Source organism: Drosophila montana, unplaced genomic scaffold, assembly GCF_035044405.1.
Source record: "Drosophila montana isolate Dmon_TW-CO22-7 unplaced genomic scaffold, ASM3504440v1 contig_3848_1, whole genome shotgun sequence".
Taxonomy (NCBI): domain Eukaryota; kingdom Metazoa; phylum Arthropoda; class Insecta; order Diptera; family Drosophilidae; genus Drosophila; species Drosophila montana.
In genome coordinates, this window is record NW_026998720.1 from 1441789 (window position 1) to 1464638 (window position 22850).

A 22850-nucleotide genomic window follows, 5' to 3' on the forward strand; every position below is an offset into this window, starting at 1 on the left:
GTAACAGTGGCCATTAACATTAACATTCATAAAGCTGTTATCCTTTGATCATAATAAAAGTATTATCAAAGTCTTCCACCATTTTAAAATCAATTAAAACAGAGCATTTTGGCTTAAAATTAAACAACAATTTAACAATTTAACACATAACTTTAAACTCATTCATTCATTTTGAGCGAGACAATTGGTTCACTCGCTCGCACTAGTTCGGAACCGAATCTAAAGAACTGAATCACTGCTTGCCAGCCCTATGCTAGCTCATTTCATTTAGATATTTACATATATTTGGTCGTGTCGCAGTTCATAAAAAAGAAGACAAATACTGATTAAAACGCAGAGGCATCCGGGTAAGTTATTTAAAAAAGTGTTTAATTACTCATGTAACATAATAGTTAACTGTGTTTTAATGCGAAGAACGACTTTGTTGGCGTTAACTTAACTGAGTTTGCAAGTGCCCTGCGCCACGCGTTTCTTCCAATAAGAATGCGTGTGTGTGTGTGTGTGTGTGTGTGTCTGTGACGAAATCTAAAACGGAGGTTATTTCTTATTTTACTTTGAAATACGTCTTTTAAACGGATTGCTATTGAAATATCAATTTACATTGCTTCGCAGATTGCATTTGTTCATTCGAATGCGGTGCAAATACAGTTTTTAACTGTATATGTAGCTTGTTGCTGCAAGTTTCTGGAAGCACGCACACACAAGAGTATGTGTGAACGTGCATGTGTGTGTGCGTATGTGGAATAGCAAATTCCCTTCTCCCCAACCTCGCTAGTTCATTCAATAAATCGCTTAGCAACAGCTTAAATAAAAAAGATTTTCACTTTTCTCAATAGCAGTGAAAATTATAAACATAAAAATACGTCGCAAAGATGTTCAACGTTGTATCAGGGAAAATTGAGAAGTTGAAAGATTGGATGGAGATAGATCTGTATGTATTATGTAGTCATATGTGAATTATATTTATAGTCATTTACAATAGTTTGTGAAATGGACAGTATGCTTAATCAGTATTTCTTTTAATTTACACTTGTGACTGCATAATTAATTTAAAAGAACCGCGCTTTTAATAGGCTGCCACCCAACGTAGTTTCTAATGCAGGATTGCCAGTACCAAGAAAATTTCAAACAACCACCTAACAAGTGGCAATATGTATATAAAAGTACGTATTTAGGCAAGTTTGCGGTATTTAAATACCAAATTGCAAGTCAACATACGCGCTCTTGTACACAAGTGTCTCAACACGAGCAAGCAACATTATCTCTCTTCCAACACGTAGAATTCGTAGCAACACAAGTGAGGCAACATTTGAACGAGTGAGGCAACATGCCCGTTCTGTTGCCTAAGTCTGTTTTTCTCCTCTTTTTGAAACGTCAGTTTACATTTGGAAGCAACAAAGCAAAGTACCGTTTGGACTGTAATAGAGCGCGTGTGTTTGTTCTTGAATGTATGTGTGTGATTTTGCATAAAAAATTGTGTATAATTTGAATTTAAATTTATTACATGCAAGATCAAATGTATATTTAACATAAAATAGTAAAGTAGCAAAGTCCACAAAATAACAGCAAAGATGTGCAGCTGATGGGAAAAACCTACCACTTTTAAACTAGTGCGTGGGAAAAATCGATCCACTAACTGTTTGCAAAGAACATGAAAAATGTTGGCTTAAACGAGAGACTCTGACAAAAACAACAACAACAATTTCACTGTGATACATTTTTGCAGTACAAATTAGTTAAAAGAAAAACTTAGCATAGAAATAAAGAACCAAACGACAACTCCAACTGTACACTTATTTTTCAAAGTGCAATAAAACAATTTTCGCCAAGATTCTCAAGTAACTAATTCATCTCGAAACATTCCTGCGCAACATAAAAACAACAAAATGGCTGTAACAATGTAAGCATTACTTATATAAAATTACAAAAATTTCATTGCGTTAAATCAGAAAAAAGGCCTATTTAATGTTCCTTAGTCAATTGTTTTTAATAGAGTGTGTATATGTATGTACATTTGCACTTATACATAAGTACATTTGTATATGCATTTGTATGAATGCAAAGCAACTATGAAGAAAAAAAATTGTAGAAACAATTTACGTGTTTGTTTCAACTCTCAGTCCGTTTCCCAGCTGTTCGAGCATAAAAGTATATGTGTATGTGTGTTCGCTTTCACGTTCCTATATGCGTTATATTGTGTGTGTGTGTGTTTGTTGGCAGGGGGGGGGGGGGGCACAGTGGAGCAGCTATTCATAGGTTGTTGGCGAGAGAGACGTGAGAGAAGCTATGCTTGTATCTCAGTAGTAGTACAGTTATCCAAACAATTACGCACATCAGTTGTGCTATATAACATTTTTTTAATTAGCACATATGGATTCTCTGCATATTGAATTAACCTTATACTGTTTGCAGTTCGACTGCAATGGTTTTTTTGTATTGTCTTTTATTGTTATCGACAAACAGAGCGAGAGCTCCAACAATTATGGCAGTGTTTCAGTTCCAAATCGTATCGCTCGTTTCTCTCTCTCTCTCTCTGTCAACATATACTCTCACAATGCGCAAACAAAGAGTTTTTTCTGTGTGTGTTATGTTCGTGTTCCCATTTGGTTTTTGCTTTGTATTCTTACACCAATACGAATGTATGTTTTCTGTGTGTGAGTGCAAGCTCAAAAATTGCGTCAGCCAATTGAAAAAATTTATTTATACTTGCGCATATTTACATGCCCCAAAGTCTGCCAGTTTTTAACTTGTTTTAAGACTGTGTTCAATGTCTTAAAAATATTTAAACCCATCGTAAGTCTCACATATTTTTTTATTGGTCTCTGCTTGCTCTCGCTCTCTCTGCTTGATTTCACCTTCAGCGTTTTTTGCTTTCTGGGTCATATTTGTTGATTTCAATTTGTTGGTGTCGTCGCAACGATCACAAAATGTTGCTATATTTTAAATTTTGTTTCTCTTTATTTAGTCATGGACAAATAACCTTCATAAGGGCTCCTACACATACTAATTTGTATTCGTTTGTGTGTGTATATATATATGTGTGTGTGTGGGTGATGCTTTGCTTTGCATACCGTTGTTTTTGTTTATTTCTTAATTTACGTACGCCCCTTTTTACATTCTTTTTACATTTGAAATCTTCAACATTTGCTTTGGTCAACGTCTTTAGCGTCTTTTTGTTGACTTTGAGTCGTTGGCGCTCATTTCGTATATGTTTTTTATTGTTGCGTCTTGTACGCAATTTGATTTGTAGCTTCCTCGGCTCATTTATGGGTGTGTAAGTGTGTGTGTGTAACTGTTAGAAAAAGTGAGCGATTGAGAGACAGAGCAGCCATCTTGATCTTGACTGCGTCAACCGCCCCTTAAATTGCCCGTAAATCCGTCTCTCTATCAACAAAAATTTCACTTGTAGTGATGCACAGTTATGTATGTATCTACCTGTATCTTCGGTTACTAGTCAAAAAAATTTTTTTTTTCAATATCCCGTTACTTGCCTGGCAAATTTTCAACAACTGTCGCGACAGTCTCGAGTGAAACTTGAGTCTACCTAAAAATAAAAAATGCATTTAAAAGGCACAACAAAAAAATTAACTTCACTGGACAGCTGTTTTTGAATTGGGTACAGCGATCCCAAAAAAAAAAAGTGACGCATAGTCCAAAATTGCGGAGCGTTGCTTTTATCTATTCACCACCAACTCAGCGTAAATGAGCTCAATAAGCATTTTAAAATGAGCACGGCGAAAGTTAATCTATTGTCAAGTCTGGAGCCGGAGTTGAAATAGACTTTTTCAACCCCCCGATATGCATATAGTGGTAATCCGAGTTGCCCCTGTCCACAATAGAAGTCCGCTCGTGCCAAGCCAAAACGACTTTCGAGGGTCCACCCCTTTTTTGAATAGTTGCTACTTTTTATTGTTTTTATTTTTGTTTGGAAGGTGCGTCTCTAATTCAATTGGGAGGGTGCCAAAGAATTCCAATGCAGCTGCTGGTTTCCAACACTGGCAGCTGCTAGCACTTCATTCCAATTTTATCATTCAATGATTTTGTGCCTGCGGCAATGAAATTGCAACTGGAACTGAAATTGATACTGGAAATGATAATGAGTCAATACTCTTGTCGAGCGATAAGATCGAATTGTTTTATCTCAGTTTACGTCATGGAATGCTACAAAACTGACTGATATGACTACAGTGGAAACTATTGAAAGCGGACACTCATTTTTAAGTTGAATGCCTGTTGATTTGCTTCAGGATGTTCGTTAGTAGAGCTTTCCCCAAAGTCAAATTTAGCCATAATAACATTTATCTCATTATCACTTCCGGCGAGCTTTTACCTTTATCTAATGAAATTACCCATTTAGATTGGAAAGAAACATGCATAAATATTGAAAACCCTGATAAAACTACATTTAAAGCCCGCTTATCAGTTCTTGTAGTCCAGTTTGTTTTCATTTTATTCTGGTACAAAGTACACACAGTTTCGTTAAATAATGGCTTATCTAGCCGAGTTCTCAAAATGCCTTTATACCATTTACTTTAAAAGTTGAAATCACGACTGACATGGCAATTTCTGTACACAAGAATGCCTCGATGCATTTTTCTCATTTTGTCCGACGATAATGAAAACTTAAAGTTGTTTTTGTTCTATCTTTGCCTCGTTTTTTTTTGTCAGCATTTGGTGCATAAGTCAGGCGATAATATAAATGCAAATATATTCGTCTGTGCTATTTAAGCGAGTCCGTTGATAGATTGTCGAGACAGGCAATAGACCGCACATAAAATACGTACGTAGATAGTGAACGGCAATTCCGTCAGAGTGAAGAACTATTGGAAGACAAAGTTCGACAGATGAACTTGCGAACGGGACGGAATGGAGCTAGTCGCGTAATTTGGAATCAGAAATAATGTTTAAAGGAAGGAAGAGAAAGAGCGAAAGAGAAAGAGCTCAGCTCATTAAATAATTAATAGAAAATTGAGCACAATGCCCGCGACTTTGATAACGAATAGTGGAATCTTTTTTTGTTTGTTGAATTGTTTAGATTTATTTGTATTATTTGTTTAGTTTTTCTCTTTTGTTTATATGCATACGCTAAGGCTATATAAACATAGGCATACCTCTACACGCAAAATGAATAGTTTCCTCTCTTGTTTCATTGGAAATGCAATAATTTATCTCCTGGCTCATGCCATAAGACAGCTGCTGCGCTTGCGTCCTGTCAACGGACAGCATTTGATGTTTCCGTTTTGTCTGCGTTTCGCACTTTGTGCTGCCGCCATTGATATTTACATATGCATCTGTATTTGTATGTGTATGTGAATGTGTGTGCGAGTGTATGTGTATGTGTATGTGCTGCTGCGCTATTGGGGTTGAAAACAAATTTTGGACGTCGCGACGTCAGTTTGGCTTCCTGGGCCGTTGGCAGCAGTGTGGGGGGGGGGGGTTTCTTGAACCCAGGTCGGCGGGCCCTTAACAGCTCGCTGCACAATTTCGTTTGTTAATTTCATCAAAGCCAAAGTTGTTGCCAACGTGTTGGTTATTTTAAGCTTTACAGGGTTGGTTGCTACATATGCAAAGCACGGGGTATGTGGTGGCCTATTCACATGTCATGGATCACAACTTGTGCTGGGTGGGCAGCTCCAGCTGTGTACCTGTTTGGCGTCACGTTTGACTCGAAGCCCCTGCGTGCAGCGTGACGCAAGCTACGCAGAAACTTCCCGAGCTGCTGCTATGGCTTTAGCTGATGCAATGGCTGTTGTTGGCGCAGTTAACTGTTTGCTCGCACTCGAAAGCTGTCTTCATTTTTTGTTGAACAGTAGCTCCAAGTGGCTGTCATTTGTTGACCTTCAGCAGCTTTAAATACGCAGCCCAACATCAATTAAGCGCTGATAAATGAATAAACCGTTGAAAAAGCAAAAACAAAACAAAAATTGCTGAATAACAAATGCTATCTCGCTCGTGCAGGTGTTTGTACGAAACTATGCACGTCCCTGTCGCACTTGCGTGTGCGTCTGCATCTGTTAATTAAACAGCGACACAAATAAAAATGATGGAAAATATTTTGCAAGCTTTTAACTTGCCTTTGTTTTGATTTCGTGCACTTTAACTAAATCAACGGAGAATAGACAAACACACACACATACAGACGCCACTTTCGTTTTCTAAAACTTGTATGTGTTTTGTATGTACAAAAGATCAGCAGCGTCTCTCCCTCACTCTTTCTCTTGCGCTCCTCACTTATTTTAGTTAGTAAACTCGTTGCTGGTGCCTTCTGTTTAAAGTGCACAACAATGAGCGTATTTATGCGCATGCATATGCATGTACATACAAACATATTTTAATTTTTCACACCTGAGCAGGCATGACCACGCCCTCACAATCTCTGCCGCCCATCGCGGTCGTCTTCGTTTAACGTGTGTTTTGCAGTTACAAAAATAGGCAAAAAGTGAAATTTTTACAAGCGCTCGCAAACGGCCAAGTTGTTCGAGCAGTCAATAACAATAACAACAAGAAGCAGCCTAGGTAAAGCTCGTGTATAAATAAAAACAACTACACACATACAACTACCACACATACATGTGTCCATATCAGTGTGTAAGTGTAAGCGTGTGTGTACGTGCTTTGCGTCAGCGGCGCGCGTAACACTTTTTATTTTTCGTTGCCCAAAAGATCAACAACAAAATATACGCAAGAAGCCAAAAAGCAAAAACTTAAAAAATAATTCGATTTAGAAACTGTCGAATCGAATTGGAAAATGGGTATACATATCACGATGTGTGACAAAATATTTTAGAAATATATAATGATGAGCCTGGAACGAGATCAATAGAACGTTTGCCTCTCTCACACCCTTGTCTCTTTGGATTTACATCACAATCCAGATTAACAGACCAACCAACACAAACGCATGCGCACAACTCTCCAAGCTTCAGTTATCTGATCTACTCGCTCATTCGCACTCTCTCATTCGCACTGTTTCGCCTTGTGTGCAGCATAAAGCTCGCCGTAGCGTAAAGTTGAACTTTGACTGGTGCCGTTAGTTTGTCGCTTGTCAGATTTTAAGCTCTATGGCATCATTGCAGGGCTGCAGTGTCATGCTTGGAGCCTATCAAAAACTAGTTTCTTGGCTTGACGACCTTGAATTGAAATACTTGGCTCTACAGCAAATGGGTTTATTGTTTTGTTTCGTGAACGGAAGTCAAAAATATCATGATTCGTGTGTTTTATAAAGAGTTGAAGTTTTATTAATTCTGTATATGCGTCAGATATGTTGGTTTTGCCCTCATCGGTTGGGTTCGGCTGATTCATATTCGAAATATGATTAAGGTGTGGTCGGTCGGTCGGACTTTTGGCGAAAGTTCAGTTAATAATATATACTTTTATATACAGTAAACACATATTGAAATTAACTTAAATTAAAACGAACTTGAAATTTAGCTCATTTAGGTATTTTTAACTTTGTAATGTTCAGCCTTGTAAACGGGGTCTTAAGCTGCTTGCCATGAGGCAGGTTAATGACAACTGTTTTGAAACAGACTGTTAACACTTGTTATGGGTTTTTCAGGGCTGCATGTTTACAAATAAAAATCCCCCATTCAACTATAAATAGCAGGCAATATCAAAATTGTCTTCAACACCATATCCCGCTGCTACATACAGTAACATTTCATACGTTAATTGCAGCAGATCTTTCCAACAATGCCATAAACATGCATCTCACACTCTCAAGTGGCTCTGCTCAGCCTCAGATTTCGAAACTTTGTTTTCTTTGGTTAGTTTCATGTCATTTATCAGCTAGCCTCTCGTGTGTTTAGATTATTTAATGTTTTGTTTTTTTCGCTTCCTCTATTACAATTACCAGCACACAACCATTAGAGAAAGCTCGCCTGAGCTGTGGCCCAGCCCTGGTGCTGGCTGTTGTTATTATTGCTCTTGCTTGCTGCTGCTGTGTTATCTCTCAATCCCAGCGTAGCCGCAGTCTTTGTATTATTAGCTGTAAGGCGAACGCTGAATTGGAACAAAATGGCGGCCACTTTGTTTACTCAAGTGCGAGCATTGAGCTTTTTGTCTTGTGCTCTTGTTTTTGTTTTTTATACGAATTTTCAAATCGGAAATCAATCATTGTAGATGCCTCAGGGAAGTCAATATTGTCTTAAATTCTCAGACAATTTTCTATAAATGTTGGATACACAACCAGGCTATTTAAGTGGTTCGCCTTGAGACGGCGATCGCCTACCCCCACCCCTTCTTAGGCAGCCTTGTGTCATGTTTGTGATTTGAATAAAATTGTGAACATTTTTTGAGGTCAGAAATAAATCAAATGTATTCCAATGTCAGAAGTCCGTTTATTACGCCCACCTGCCACACTGTGCACTTGGTTTTATGCTTAGTTTTACGCTCAATCAAAGTTCGTTCAACGCATTGTAAACAGTTGAGTATTTTAAACAAAATACATATAAAAAACAACAAAGAGCAATGCTCTTGCCAATATAACAATAATATGACATTAATGAACTTCATTTGACATTTAGCATGTTCACTTAAAAAAAATACCCATTTTTGTTAACATTTTTATTTATTTACAATAATAATTTTTTAATGTGCTTGCATAATTTTGCAGCTCGTAAGTTTTTATATATTTTAGCTAAAAGAGAGATTTTTCCACTCACAACGGGGAAAAATTTAAGCAACATTATTAGTTCTACAACGAGCTACTAAATACACTGTAAACAATTTCAGCGTCTAGAGTTTATTATCGTACCAAGCATTGAGCGAACACATAATAAACCACATTGACGCTAGAAATTATATATATATTTTTAAAAAATATTTTCACAAATTGGTAAAAGAAGAAGACATTTGAAGAACAGCGTACGTTAAGACTGACTGATAGACAAGAAATATATGATATAGATATATAGATATATTCACAATTTGTCATCGTTATTGTCGTTTGTACACTGCACACATTTGTCGCTAATATATTGATATATATTTATATTTTGTCAATATATGCACATTTCATTGTTGAGGGCGTTTTGTTTGTTTAACTGTTTGCAAATTGTTGAAAGAATTGCATTAAGGTTTTTGCGGCCATTAACAGAGCTATAAAATCAAATACTCGTATTCGATTTTACACTTTAATTGTTTTCGGCTCTGGGATACTCAAACCGGTGTGTGCAGCACAAGTAGCAAACAGTTCATTTTATTTTCGGTTGCATTTGCGCCAGCAGTGGATTATAATTATTATAAAAAGCCTATATAAGCATATATATAGTCCCTGAAGCGCTGCATTTTCGGTCTTAATTTCGAGCTGCAGATTGAGAGCGCACTAGTTTTTTTTCAAGTGCACTCGCTGATATCTTAGCAAAAAAAAAATAAAGAAAAAAGTACTTGGCTTGAAATTACGTTTTGGGCTTTTGCTGAAAATAAAATCATATCAAACAAGTTGTTTAAGGGACAACCCATTTATTTGGCCTAAACGCAAAGGGATTTTTGTATCGTTTGCGTTTTATTATACATATAAGAAAAACAAAAACCTTGCCATATACAGGTACTAGGCCAGCCCTCACAATGTCTGTCCCTGTACGCTACTCTGCTGCCGCCGAATACGCCGTCGTTGATAGTGGTTTGGATAATACTCTAACCCAAGAAGAGCAATACCACCAACAACAACAGCAGCAGCAGCAGCAACTGCAGCAACAATTCGAACAGCAGCAATACGCGCAATACCAACAGCAATACGAACAGGAGCGGGAGCAGGAGGAGGCTCTTTTGTATTGCCAATTGCAGCAGCAGCTGGTGGAGGCGGAGCAGCAGGCGTTGCGGCAGCAGCAGCAGCAGTTGATGCAGCAGCGGTCATCGATGTTGATGTCCTCAACGGCTATGCCAGCACTTGATTTGCCCAACAACAATATAAATACCAACGTCGCCAGCATCAATAACTACAACAACAACAACGTTAACAACATGGATGCAATTAGCATCAATGCTATCCTGGTCGATGATGAGCAACCATCAACATCGGCTCAGGCAGCGGCGGCTATTTTAAGGGTTAAATCAATGGGCAATGGCATCGACGGGGGGGATCAGAATGCAGAGATGCCAACTGATTGGATGAGGATTGCGGACGAGGGCCGGTATGGGACACCGGGTGCTGCTGGCTTGGAATATCAAAAGTACGAACAACAAACACTGGAAACTGAAGCTGGAGCCGCAGGAGCTGGAGCAGTTGGAGCCGAGCCAACAGCGCTTAAAAAACTAGAGGATCAATTGCATGCGCTTAGCTCGGATGAACTGTATGAGACCCTAAAAGAGTACGATGTACTGCAGGATAAATATCATACAGTATTGTTGCTGCCCAAGGAGTCGAGGGTAAGTTGAAGATCCAAATATATTTAAATATATATTTTCCGATGTTTGACTGACTGACTAGTTGACTGGAGTTAGAAACTAGGCATACTGAATATTATGATGAGGTTTTGCAATGGAAACTTTGCGAAAAACGATTGTATGGGATATCCTAGCTTAAGACTTTATTCAAAGGCAAAGGGGTCAAAGATTGTGTAGACGAAATTCTCTCGTCCGATTGGACATAAACTCAACTTCAAAGCTCTGAAAACATAATTATTAAATACGTGTTTCCGTAATTGTGGAATACCCCAAATCAACGGGCAGTAAATGGACGAAGAACTAAATATATGGTGGACATATAGAGCTCATATGATTTTCTTATGGTTTACAGCGCGAGGTTACCGCCGGCGGACGTGATGGATCAGCGTATGTGTTGCGTTGTCTGAAGATGTGGTACGAGCTGCCGTCAGATGTGCTATTCTCAGCCATGAGCCTGGTGGATCGCTTTCTGGATCGCATGGCTGTCAAGCCGAAGCATATGGCCTGCATGAGCGTTGCCTCCTTCCATTTGGCCATCAAGCAACTGGACTTGAAGCCCATACCCGCCGACGATTTGGTAACAATATCTCAGGTATGTCACACACACGCACACAATTACCTTATATCAGGTATATACAATTGTCTCTTATTATGCTTACATAGTGTGGTTGTACCGCTGGCGATCTGGAACGCATGGCCGGGGTTATTGCCAATAAACTGGGCGTACAAATGGGACATGCGCCCATCACATCCGTTAGCTACCTGCGCATCTATTACGCACTCTTCCGCAATTTGGCGAAGGAGATTGGCGGTGATTTCTTCAAATTCTATCAACAGCTCATCAAACTGGAGGAGCTGGAGAATCGTTTGGAGATATTGCTGTGCGATGTCAAGACGACGGTCATAACGCCGGCGACCTTGGCTCTAGTGCTCATCTGCCTGCATCTGGATTTCCATATTAAAGAGTCGTACACACGCGGCAGTCCCGAACTGAAGCATGTATTTGAGTACATACTCTTCCTGCAGCAATACATGAGGGTAAGTTTTATTAACCCATATGTTTATATTATTCATATAATAATTGTGTTATTCGCTTTACAGATTCCTGATCGCGTTTTCACCTGCGGTTTTAGCATTGTATCGGGCATTCTGTCCCATTACAATGGACAGAATAAGGCGCCCTACAAGCAGCGGCTTGTCTGGAAATTATCCAGTCGCACGCTGCGCGTCCTGCGCCCGATCAATCGCTTCTCATCCGATTTGCCCACCATTGAGGAGGGTATATCGAATGCCCTAGATGATGGCCTGCGCTCGAGGTAAGTTTATATAGAATATATAACAAAATTGTCAAGGAAATGGCTAAGAGAGAGAGAGTTGTAGCCAAGTCTACAGACCATATATGAACCGAACCGGGCCAAGACCGGAACCCCAGTTTATTTTGAACTATTAACTGAACTTTCAACTAAACCAGTTGTGACCAAAAACTGACCGATCCAAAAATGGTTTAAGGCAATATCAACATTTTGAAACAAAATGAATAACCAAGGCTTATCAAAAGCTAAGTTTATGGGTGTCTAAAACCTGGCTTACGAACCGAACTCAAGTCAATCAATTTATTCTTAGTTATCCAGCCTTGCTTGTAGATTTCCTTAGATAAAAGACAAACGAAGTTTTCTATTCTAGAACATTTCTGTTTGTCTACCTGAAAGGCTGAGGGTCCGTTATTTATTTTTAGCACTCTTTGGACTCGTTCGTATGTAGGCAAGTGTATGTGTCGGGTTTTTGGCGTAAACAAGTTTTTAGAATTGACGCGATTTTATTATCACAACAGCAACAGGAACAACACCAACAACAACAACTCGCATAGAAAATCATGAGACCCAGTGGCTGGTTTTGCCTGCCCAACTCGTAGCATTTGCCAAAAGTGGTCCGACAACAGCAACAAAAACAACAACAACACATATAGCTAGACAGCCCAGACACATATGCACATGAATATGTATGCGCCTACTATATACACATACATGCCAAATACATATGCATATGTATTTATATTACTTTGTTTTGTCACGCTGTGTGCGTGTTGTTTTTTCAACAACAATCTTATCAGTCCGTATTAGTCCGCCTAAGCAGCAGGGCACACGCACGCACACACACACAAAGACTCGTACGAGGGTCGCCGCTACAGTTACCTAAGAAAAATTTTGGAATTCGCCTCATTATGAAATTCGCCGCCCCTGTGTGTGCGTCAATCGCTTGGCGTGGGCTGCGCTCTTCTGGCGTTTGTCCATCGATTCTTTCTATATTTACATACATACAAGTTTCAATATCATTGCAAGACCTTGACACTTACGCCCACATACATTAGCCAAGGGGGAATATTAAATATGACAGCGCGTTTGTGTTGTGCTTAGAAAAGGGATAGGCAATGATAGACGAGGTTGTTTGTTATTGATATAACAAATAAATATGGGGAAAAGAATTGCAAAGCTACATTATTTTTTAAACCAAAAATATAACAGTGCCGGGACAGTTCAGTTCTTTGTCCTGCCAAGTTCTCTTTAAAGATACATACATACATGTATAGATATACGTAATAACAACTTTTATTAAAAGTTCTATATGATATATTATTAGGCAAGTTTTTTAAAATTGTGTTTAAAATACAATATTAAACTGAAAGAGTAACCTTTTAACGATTTTTTTTATATATAAAACATTTGCTACCATATTTGTATATATTTAATTAATTTTCACATGGATTAATTAGTGCTCTTGACATTGACTCGTCAGCCATGGAGCAAAGTATGCTAAGTTTAAAGTAAACAAAAAAACAAATATATTTCCTTCAGTTTTTGGCAGCGGTATTTAAAATTCAATGCAATACCAAAAAATTATTTTTGTTTTTGCTTTGTTAATTTGAAGGCCTTGTGTTGTTTTCTTATCTGATGAGTTGGGTCTTGCGTATATATATTTATATATATACACTATACATGTATATATTGCTTCATAAAAGTCATAAACACGTTAAGTTCAATGCCCGGTTCGACTTTCGCACTGCGTCAAAAAGTGATTGCACTTGTGCAAAGTTTTGTTCGAAAGCAAAAATCAGCTGATCAGGTTGATAGAAAGACGACCTTCAACTTGAATATGGGCAAATGTTTTAGCGATAATAATAATAATAATGATATAATACCTTTTTCATGATTATTCTTTGTCTTTACAGAACCGAGAGTATTAGCTCCGAGGAGGAGGAGGACTGGCCAACTTCACCCATTATTCCAATTTTCGAACAATGTTAGTAGCACCCAGCAGCAAAGCAGCAGCCCCCAAAAACAGGACAACAGGGGGAAGGGATTGAAGCAGCAGCAGCAGGCAGGAATCATTATCTATGCGCACAGCATCAGTAGCAACAGCAGCAGCAAAAGCAGCAGTAACAAATTGTGGTAGCAGTAGAAAAGACATATCTACAGCTACAACAAGAACTGAGTAACTGCTCCACAATTCGTGTGACTGGGCGTGTGCGTGTGTGCGATGGGTGTGCGTGTGTGTATATATTGCTAAAAAAAAACAAACAAAATGATGCATCATAATTCGTTTAGCTTATGCATATATATATATATATTATTTACGCTGGTTCTACCATTTAAGAAACTATTGAAAAATGCGAGGTCAGCCAGTCGTCAGCCCAGCCACAGCTTGATTTGCTTTAGGCGATAGGCAGATTATAATTTTTCAATTAACATTTGCGGCAAGACAAAAACAAAAACGTTAAAAAAAAACACTAATGAAAAGAAAAAAAAAAACAAAAAAAAAACTATTATATAGAAATGATGCGGACCATCATACAAAAGATTGATGTCGTTCCGGACCATTTTGAGATCGGTGAAAGAAAACGATATGAAAATTGATTACGAACCCCGCCCACAAAAAGGGCACAGGCATACGGAATATGACAGCAATTTTTTGTTTAAACAATTCAAAAACAAAAACAAAAAAAAAAACAATCTACCACCCGCGCCACAATTCAAATTAGTTTTAATAACTCTTTGTTCCATGTTTGTTTTGTAAACACTTGAAAACTGGACCTAAAAAAACAAAAACCCCAAAAAAAAATCAACAAAAAATCTAAAAAAGTACAAAAATTCATTAAATATAGACAGACTATTAAAATATAAGTTAAATGTTCAAACCCAAAAAAAAAAAACACAGTTTAACCATAATTTTTGGCCGCGCTCAGAATTCAAGAAACTATGACTAAGAAATCGTAACAGTTATAATAATTAAAGAGAATCAAAGCAAAGTAAACCCCCAAAATTTGTAGTTGTGTGTGTAGTCGAACATTTTTTTCTGCTCTATATATACTATATAACAAAAAAGAAAATTCTTGAAAGCGATTTCAGTTTGCTGTCAAGTAGAAAAAAACACAAAAAAACATTCTTCATGAATTTGTTATTATTTGTTTAACAACGACAAACAGCAAGATATTTTTTTTTTTGGGGGAACTTCGCGTCGAGTTCCCCTTTTCTGAAAATGTATTGAAAACAATGCAAAATACACAACAGTGATCAATTTTATATGGATGCATATCTAGTTTTTTTTAAATATGCATATATATACACTTTATAAAACACATTTTTCAATTTCTTTTTTGTTATATAATTTAATAACTATTTAATTTATTTCATACAAAAAACAAAAAAAAACACTTGTAAAAACGAAAACAAAAATATAAAACAAAAGAACCATGCATATGTTGTACTAAATATACGATAGATATTATTATAACAAAACTCCAACCAGCAAAAAAGAAAAAAAAAAACCCAACAAAAAATCAAAAAAATTAGCAACTATATCTAACAATATATGTTCTACTTTTTTCTCAATTGAAGCGCGGCGCTCTCTGATTACAAAATTATGATGCATTATATAGTAAAAAGTATATATATATATACACGTAAACAACTACAAAGAAATTAGGCTCTACTCTTGAGTTGAGCTAGAGCAAAAAACATTTAAAAAGGAAAACAACAACTTTTGCAAGAACTACCCGCAGTATGAAAAAAAGAAAAAAAAAACAAACAGATTTTAAATTTTCTCTTAGAATTCTTTCTTTCATTTTAACAAACATTTAAAGCAACAATGGCGAATCGACAACAAGAATCGGTCGATTTCTTAAAATTTTCTGTAAATTTGAATAAAATGCGCGTGTCACTGTGCACAGTGGCACACAAATTTCTGATGAAATATTTGCAACAAATCCAAATGTTTTATTTACCTTTGTGTGTGTGCGTACGTGTGTGCGCTGTGTGTGTATTTGTGAGTGTACAGCAATCTCCAGCCAGACTAGCCGAAGCGCCCCAACCCCCCTTGGAAGAGCCGCCTCCTCCCGTCTGACCAAATGTGAGTACATTCCGAAAGCGCAAAAAGAACACCTAAACAGGCCGCACTCTGCACACTCTGCAAATGTAAATAAAACATTAATTGCTGTACAATTTCCAACTTTGTACTGAATGTGCAATAGTTTAATTCTATTCTATTTTTTTTTTTTTCAAACTTTTTGTCCATAAACATTTCAAGGCAATACTCTTTTTTTTTAAGCTAAGAGCTGCCGTAAACTATTTAAAGTATTTGTGCGAGCCAGAAACAAATTGTGTGTTCATTTACAAGCTGCAGAAAACATTGTTTGATTTTAATTTTTTTAAATCTTAGTCTAACTCTTAATAATGGCAAGTGACAAATAACACAAAGTAACAAAAACAACAAAAGGAAGTATAGACTTAAGACTTTCTACAAAATGCCGAACAAATATGCCGCCAGTCGGTTATTCTGACATTAATTGTAAATTTCTTTTAAAACTAGCAAATTTTACACATATTAAGTGCGGAGTTAGTTAAATATTTGCAAGGAAAACTATAAAAAAAAAACAAAGAACGAATCATTTTAAAGAACAAAGTACATGCAGAACAAATCTATATTAGTATTGTACAATTAATTCATTTACTAGTACAAATAAGAACAAATCATGTACTACACTTTTGCGCATACATTTTAGTTGTAGTTTTAACATGAGATTTTAACTTAAAACTTATTTTGTATGCTTGATGCAATGCAAACAAAAATAAGAAAAAATTGTACATTTCTCAGCTCTGAGCCTTGTTTAAGTGCGTGAGGTATTTTAGTTTTAATTTGAAATTTAAACTAAAAACAAAAACATCAACTCATTTTGTAAATTATCTATCATTCATTTACTTAATTTATTTGTATTTCGAGTTGTATTTAAGTTTTAAACGATTCGTGGCAGGAACAAGAACAATTAAAACAATTGAAGATTGTGTATAAAATATGGATGGAGCTGTAAAAGAACAACAAAAATTCGTGATTTAATTCATTGTATACACATGAGAACAAATAAATGGAAAAAAAGTATTATTAACTGGTAAACAAATTTCGTTTTAAATTCAATTTCTTTGCAATAAAAACAAAAGGCAAATTGTAGGAATCGATTTTAAATTTATTATTTATTATCGATAATCAGCCAGTGCTCTAAACGGCAGTGTTGAAAAGTGTGTTGGCAAAGAGTTGCATTAAAGTCTATCGATAGCACGCATGCACTGTTTTTGCCTGGTGCTGGCAATGCCGTGACACATAACCTTCCTTTTCTAAATAATTTTTGTGCTGTGTACACGTGTTCTCCACAATGGCACCCGTCGAAAAAGCTAAAAAGGTCGCCAAATCGGCCAAAAAGGGCAAGAAGCACCCCTTGAATTCTTATCTCAAGGGTGGTATTCTGCGATACTCCAAAGCCCAGGTAAAAACAGACAAAAACACATTCAGAAAATATGCTAACAAATGTTGGCATCAGATGTGACGCGCTTCCTTCGCCTCGTCTCGCCTGGCAAGCGACAAAGTGTGTGGACAACTGGCTGAGCTTGTGTTTAATTTATTTATTTGTTGACTTACAGATGTACAAGCGCCGCGCGCTGTATCGCCTGAAAGATAAGAAGCACCCTGTCGTGCAGAAGGAGAAGGTGCCCATCAAGAAGGTCAAGAAGATCGGAGGCCCCAAGAACGGAGGTGAGCGTACCGTTTATCTGCGCAAGCCTAAGGCCAACTATCCAACCAAGACTTTCGTGAAGAAGCGCCCCGGCAAGGCTAATTTCAGTGAGCACAAGCGCAACACGCGCCGCAATCTGCAGCCCGGCACCGTGCTCATCCTGTTGGCTGGCCGTCATCAGGGTAAGCGCGTTGTTCTGCTGAAGACGCTGACCTCTGGCCTGCTGCTGGTCACCGGTCCGTTTGCACTGAACTCGTGCCCGCTGCGTCGCGTTTCGCAGCGTTTTGTTATTGGCACCTCAACGCGGGTGGATTTGGGCGCATTCAAGGTACCCGAACATTTGAACGACGCCTATTTCCGACGCCTGAAGGCTAAGAAGCAGAAGAAGTCCGGCGAAGCCGACATCTTCGCGGCCAAGAAGGAGCGCTTTGTGCCTAACGAGCAGCGCAAGAAGGACCAAAAGGAGATCGACAGCGCCCTGCTGAAGGTGATCAAGGCCCACCCAGAGGGTAAATTCTTTAAGAAGTACTTGCAGAACATGTTCGCCCTGCACTCTTCCCAATACCCTCACCGTCTGCGCTTCTAAGCGTGCGGCCCAGGCAAAACTTCAATTTAAGGATTTTTAAATACTTTGATTACAAATAATTTTGTAAAAAAAATAATAAACAATTACAAAATCGGAACTATATGTGTCGAGGTACGAGGAAAAAGAAAAACTAAGCGTGTGTTAATTATTTTGCAGTCACCTCCTCCACCTGGCAGTCTTCATTAGCTGGCTGGGGTACCTCCAACTGCAAGTTGAGTGCGGTCATGAATTTGCGTCGCCCATGTATATACCAGAGCATCTCACGATACGAGCCCGGCAACACCTCGTCCACAATCTTATTCGTCTGATAGGTGAAATAGAATACGTTCGTAGTTGTGTTCTCACCGCTTTTGGCATCCCAGTTTTGGGCAACTGTCATCAATTGGATATAGTTCTGCGCGGTGTACACAACATGGGCGGTCATTTCAAGGAATGCGGTTACCTTGACCGGCTGCATGAAACTAATGTCCGATATGCACTTCAAGACGGGTCGACCTCTTGTATAGATGCTGGCCATTATGAAGCTCAGCTCGACGGCCTGACGCATTACATACCCACCGAAGATGGTGTTGTGTGTATTGCGATTCTCTGGAAAGGGATTCATCATTGTGGTACGCTGACTGTCCGCCATCCAGCGGCATTTGGGTGGCAATATGCGTTTGTTTAAATCGAAGCAATCCGGTGGTGTGGTCAGCTTGAGCAGGCCATACATAATGGCCTGCTCATGCTCCAGTGGTGGCGATATTAATACACTTTCAGTCTTGGAGCTTTTGCGAATCTCTTGCCGCTTTTCCGCCTCCTCCCAGTAGTGCTGTTCCATTTCATTGGCGGGCTCAATCTTGTTCACCGGTGCCGGGCCCGTGTTGTTTGCATTGCGACCGACCATCAGAAACAACGCCTTGGTCACGTTCACATACTCCCCATCCAGCAGCTGGCGCACATAGATTGTTATCTCCATGGAGGTGCGACCCGACCAGGATACAAAACCGCTCAGCTCAATATCCTTGTTGACCTGCAAATCAACAATGTTTGTAAACTCGATGCGATCCACCAGCAGTGTGACAAAAGTGTACGGCAAAGACACATTCTCGGGCAGCTCCGGTACGTGAACGTGACGATGACACAGCCAAACTGGCAAGCGAATTTAACAGTAATATACATGAGATGCTTGGGCTGTTCTGCTCACCTGCGAACATATCCATGTCCTCCATTAGGCGACCAATACGCATTCTGCCCAGGTGATTAATGTAACGTTCTCGTATCATCTCATCCGCGCTTAGCGGCAAGGTGACCGCTGTATAGGAATCCTGCATGCTTCGCGGCGGCAGCTGCTCCGGATTGGGCTGATGCTTCAGCAGATGCTTCCGTGACTTGGGCACGATATGATAACCTATTTCCACGCCCAGTCGCTCACGTATCTTTTCCCCAACTGCAATTGTATCCAGAGTAAAATCAGGCACAGCATTGAGGTTGGTATTGAAGCTTACTTTCCGCCATGGTGCCCGAATAATGGTCCGATTGCTTCTTCAAAAATTCACCCATCTGATAGTGCCTTACAGCATAAGGCAGGCGCAGCCGTGTTTCAGCCCTGCAACGTTGCTTATTTTGAGAGAATCCAACAGGTGCCGCTGGCAGCTAGCTAAGCCTTACCTGGACAAATATTGCCATGTGCCCGGAATTATAGGCCGTAATCCTCTCATACCTTGCATTTTAAAAATGTCTAAAAATGTAGCGCCAATATAAAAATAAAAACAAAAATGGACAATTATTAAAAAAAAGCATAAATGAGTTTATTTGCATTGAGCACTAGACAAAGTTTTCCTCGTTAAGCGTTTCCTCGCAGCGAGCTTGATACGAAGGGATGGGGAGGAGGGAGGAGGGGCGGGCATGATCTTATATAGCACATATCTCAGTCAGCCACCAAATCGTATGTTAATCAGTCCTCAACCAGGACCATTACAACAAATCGGTTTTATTACAGCAAAAAAAAATACAGAGAAGAATTATAAGTTGATATAGTATTTATGCTTATACAGTGATAACTGCCTATGTTGACCGCTGAGTATACGGCTGCATTTGGCAAACAATTAGCTACATATAAGATTTTTGCTTATACTAAAACTGAACAGCTTTATAACTATATATTATTGCTTGACAAGATGAGTTAAGAGTCAAGATACATTTTATTTTACAGTGGTCATTCGAAATTAGGATTGTCTAAAAATTGGAATTGACATTTTTTATGCCTCATCTAAAATTTGTTTATTAGAGAAAATTACATTTATATTTTTTGAGTTTTTGAAATTTGTACAATAAAAATAATCAAAAAAAAATTGGGGTATTCATTAATTTTACTTTCAGATATTACAAATCGTTGCAAATTGGAATCAACTGTACGACCAAAGCTTTCTAATTTTGCGAGTGAACACTTTAAAATTAAGCACAGCTTGTTATAAGGAAACTTAAGATTTAAGCTATGATATAACATAATATTAGTTTGGTTTGAGAAAAAACAAGGTACAGCATTTGAGTACGGTCAGCGTTAACAGTCTTCACTGTGTCTGTAGTATTGCCAGCGGAGCGCCTCCTTATCATAGCCTCACGTAGTATTTAATTATCATTATTCGTTTATAATTCTCAAATTATGTCTTCTTTAGACCCTTGCTATATTCGAACTTGCGACGACCCTGAAGATACCACATGGTCTCGTGGTAGGAGCGTGGCAGCACCTCGGTCACCGTATGCGGTGCCGAAAAGGTGTAGTAGAAGGTATTGGTGGTCACCTGGCTGCCGCTGTGCGGGTCCAGCACTTCGGCCACGGTCATGATCTGCACATAGTTCAGTGTCGTGTACACCACATAGGCTGTCATCTTAATAAACGAATCCACGCTCACGGGCTTCTCGAAGCTAATGTCCGAAATGTGCTCCAGCTTGGGACGCGTCTTGCAGTAGAGCACCGCGGCCGCCCAGCTAATCTCCAGAGCGGTCCGCATTAGAAAGCCACCAAAGACCCGATTATGATGATTACGATGCTCGGGAAACGATGGTATGGTGCTCATATGATAGGAATCGGACATCCAGCGGCAGTTGGGCGGCAATATGCGTTTGTTCAGCTCCATGGTGTCGGTGGGCGTGGTGCGCTTGTACAGCTCGTACATGAGCGTCTGTTCCGGATCGTTGGGTTCCACCTTAAAGATGGACTGTGCGCCCAGCAATTGACGCTGCTTTTTGCGATCTATGCCGCCGGCTAGAATCACCGACTCCTCCTCGTTGGCTGGCTTAATGGGATTTACGGGCGCCGCCGCCGTGTTGGTAGCATTGCGCGCGGCCATAAGGAACAGCGCACGGGTCAGCTTCTTATAGCTGCCGTTTTGCATCTGTTCCAGCCAAACGACGACCTCCATGGAACTGGTGCCCACCCATGAAACATGTCCGGAGAGGCGTATATCCTCGGTGCCGGAGGCAAGGGTGTTGGCGAAATCAATACGATCCACGAGTATGGTCACAAAGGTGTACGGCAAATGCACATCTGCAGGCAACTGGGGCACCACCAAATGCTTGTGGCAGCACCAGGCTATAACGATAAGTGAATTACATTGATAAACAAGATTAATTGAGAGAGAATGAGGCCAACCAGCAAACATGTCCATGTCCTCCAGCAGCCTGCCCATGCGCACGTTGCCCAAATACGTTACATATTTGTCCTGCAGCGAACGATTCGTGCTGAGTGGTATTATGGCCGAGGTAAATGAATCCTGCATGGCACGCGCTGGCAGGTCCTCCAGCTTTGGTTGATATTTAAGCAGATGCTCCCGCGATTTGGGCAGCGGCTGATAGCCCGGCTCCAGACCCAGACGCTGCATCATCTGGTGCTTGACTATGCGATCAAAGAGTTAACTAAGGTTATATACTAGAGATTATGGATGGACTTACTCTCCGACATGGTGCCGGAATCGTTGGGCACCGCCGATTGTTTGATGTGCGTGGGCGGCGCATAATGTCGGCTATGCAAGCGCAAAGTTTTCATTTAGTTATAGCTGCAATTTAAAAGCTTTGCTACTCACATGCTCAATATTGAGGCCAGAGGCGCGATATGGGGAGTGCATAATTTCTTAGACGCCGCCTGTGTACATTTTCTGTTAACCAGGCCTAAACACTTTTGTGCTCCCACGAAAATACGCAACATTTTAATTTTAAAGTTGTTAAAAAAGTTAATAAATTGCAATTTTTGTTGTGTTCGAGTTTTGACCCAGAACTAGAGTTTGCCGTGGCTGTTATGTACACACATTAAATACATATGTGTGTGTATTTACTTTTTGAGTGCGAACAGCTGATTTTTGACTGCGCACAGTGGCCCAAGGCAAAGCATAAAACGCTTCAAATGCGCTGCGGCTAGAAATTAAGTATGCCAACAATTTAGTTGGCTGCTCTTTTTATCTTATCTTATCTAAAAGCGTGCATGTGTCTACATTTATCATCAATTAAAATGTGTACACCTGTTTGCATGTAATTAAACAATGCGCCTGCAACTAAGTAGGTTATCCCCTGTATTTGCTCCACTGTTCATTAGCGGCGCTTAGTGATGTCATAAATGCCGTTACTATTTGTTGATTAGCGAAAAATTTAATTTGATTGTGATTACGAATAATCTAATAAATCAAATGTTATTGAGAAAATTAATTGAATATAATCAATATCTGTTTATGCATGGGAAATACAAATATATGTATAGCGATCTACCAAAGATTCCTTCGGTTTCTTTCTTCGTTATTATAAATGTTTTTTTTTTTTTGGGTACCGAAGATTAAAAAGCCTTATAGA

The 22850-nt window shown here is 39.2% G+C and overlaps 4 protein-coding genes across 6 annotated transcripts; 2 read left to right on the plus strand and 2 right to left on the minus strand.

The window, feature by feature from the left end:
* Positions 1–219: 219 nt before the first annotated feature.
* On the plus strand, positions 220–15646 carry CycG (cyclin G). 2 transcript variants are annotated; one of them, XM_064697058.1, is made up of 6 exons: positions 220–347; positions 9548–10368; positions 10739–10978; positions 11050–11424; positions 11488–11702; positions 13613–15646. In XM_064697058.1, the coding sequence occupies exons 2-6, from the start codon at positions 9568–9570 to the stop codon at positions 13686–13688; spliced, it is 1707 nt and encodes a 568-aa protein (XP_064553128.1). In that variant the 5' UTR covers positions 220–347; positions 9548–9567; the 3' UTR covers positions 13689–15646. The 2 variants fall into 2 exon arrangements, with proteins under 2 accessions (XP_064553128.1, XP_064553129.1); XM_064697059.1 differs by lacking the exon at positions 220–347 and adding an exon at positions 1394–1900.
* Positions 15647–17035: 1389 nt separating this feature from the next.
* RpL6 (ribosomal protein L6) lies at positions 17036–18159 on the plus strand. Its single transcript, XM_064696542.1, has 2 exons — positions 17036–17197; positions 17352–18159. The coding sequence occupies exons 1-2, from the start codon at positions 17087–17089 to the stop codon at positions 18027–18029; spliced, it is 789 nt and encodes a 262-aa protein (XP_064552612.1). The 5' UTR covers positions 17036–17086; the 3' UTR covers positions 18030–18159.
* Positions 18055–19828, minus strand: LOC135438277 (acyl-coenzyme A thioesterase 9, mitochondrial). Of its 2 annotated transcripts, none has more exons than XM_064696539.1 (4): positions 19680–19828; positions 19517–19617; positions 19216–19458; positions 18055–19160 (listed from the first exon to the last, which is right to left on the minus strand). In XM_064696539.1, the coding sequence occupies exons 1-4, from the start codon at positions 19736–19738 to the stop codon at positions 18175–18177; spliced, it is 1389 nt and encodes a 462-aa protein (XP_064552609.1). In that variant the 5' UTR covers positions 19739–19828; the 3' UTR covers positions 18055–18174. The 2 variants fall into 2 exon arrangements, with proteins under 2 accessions (XP_064552609.1, XP_064552610.1); XM_064696540.1 differs by having other exon boundaries at positions 19517–19628; positions 19680–19816.
* Positions 19829–20370: 542 nt separating this feature from the next.
* On the minus strand, positions 20371–22316 carry LOC135438278 (acyl-coenzyme A thioesterase 9, mitochondrial). The gene is made up of 4 exons (XM_064696541.1): positions 22094–22316; positions 21963–22033; positions 21664–21906; positions 20371–21603 (listed from the first exon to the last, which is right to left on the minus strand). The coding sequence occupies exons 1-4, from the start codon at positions 22213–22215 to the stop codon at positions 20672–20674; spliced, it is 1368 nt and encodes a 455-aa protein (XP_064552611.1). The 5' UTR covers positions 22216–22316; the 3' UTR covers positions 20371–20671.
* Between the last annotated feature and the right edge of the window lie 534 nt (positions 22317–22850).

What these genes read in the sequence shown, in the direction of transcription:
- CycG (XM_064697058.1), top strand. Translation starts at nt 9,568, where the DNA reads ATGTCTGTCCCTGTACGCTACTCTGCTGCCGCCGAATACGCCGTCGTT. An exon ending in ATTTGGTAACAATATCTCAG is followed by an intron (nt 10,979 to 11,049) that starts GTATGTCACACA and finishes ATGCTTACATAG; the next exon opens with TGTGGTTGTACCGCTGGCGA. An exon ending in GATGATGGCCTGCGCTCGAG is followed by an intron (nt 11,703 to 13,612) that starts GTAAGTTTATAT and finishes TTGTCTTTACAG; the next exon opens with AACCGAGAGTATTAGCTCCG.
- RpL6 (XM_064696542.1), top strand. Translation starts at nt 17,087, where the DNA reads ATGGCACCCGTCGAAAAAGCTAAAAAGGTCGCCAAATCGGCCAAAAAG. An exon ending in TGCGATACTCCAAAGCCCAG is followed by an intron (nt 17,198 to 17,351) that starts GTAAAAACAGAC and finishes GTTGACTTACAG; the next exon opens with ATGTACAAGCGCCGCGCGCT.
- LOC135438277 (XM_064696539.1), bottom strand. Translation starts at nt 19,738, where the DNA reads ATGCAAGGTATGAGAGGATTACGGCCTATAATTCCGGGCACATGGCAA. An exon ending in TTCGGGCACCATGGCGGAAA is followed by an intron (nt 19,459 to 19,516) that starts GTAAGCTTCAAT and finishes ATACAATTGCAG; the next exon opens with TTGGGGAAAAGATACGTGAG. An exon ending in GGACATGGATATGTTCGCAG is followed by an intron (nt 19,161 to 19,215) that starts GTGAGCAGAACA and finishes TTCGCTTGCCAG; the next exon opens with TTTGGCTGTGTCATCGTCAC.
- LOC135438278 (XM_064696541.1), bottom strand. Translation starts at nt 22,215, where the DNA reads ATGTTGCGTATTTTCGTGGGAGCACAAAAGTGTTTAGGCCTGGTTAAC. An exon ending in CTGGCCTCAATATTGAGCAT is followed by an intron (nt 22,034 to 22,093) that starts GTGAGTAGCAAA and finishes GCGCTTGCATAG; the next exon opens with CCGACATTATGCGCCGCCCA. An exon ending in TTCCGGCACCATGTCGGAGA is followed by an intron (nt 21,907 to 21,962) that starts GTAAGTCCATCC and finishes TTGATCGCATAG; the next exon opens with TCAAGCACCAGATGATGCAG.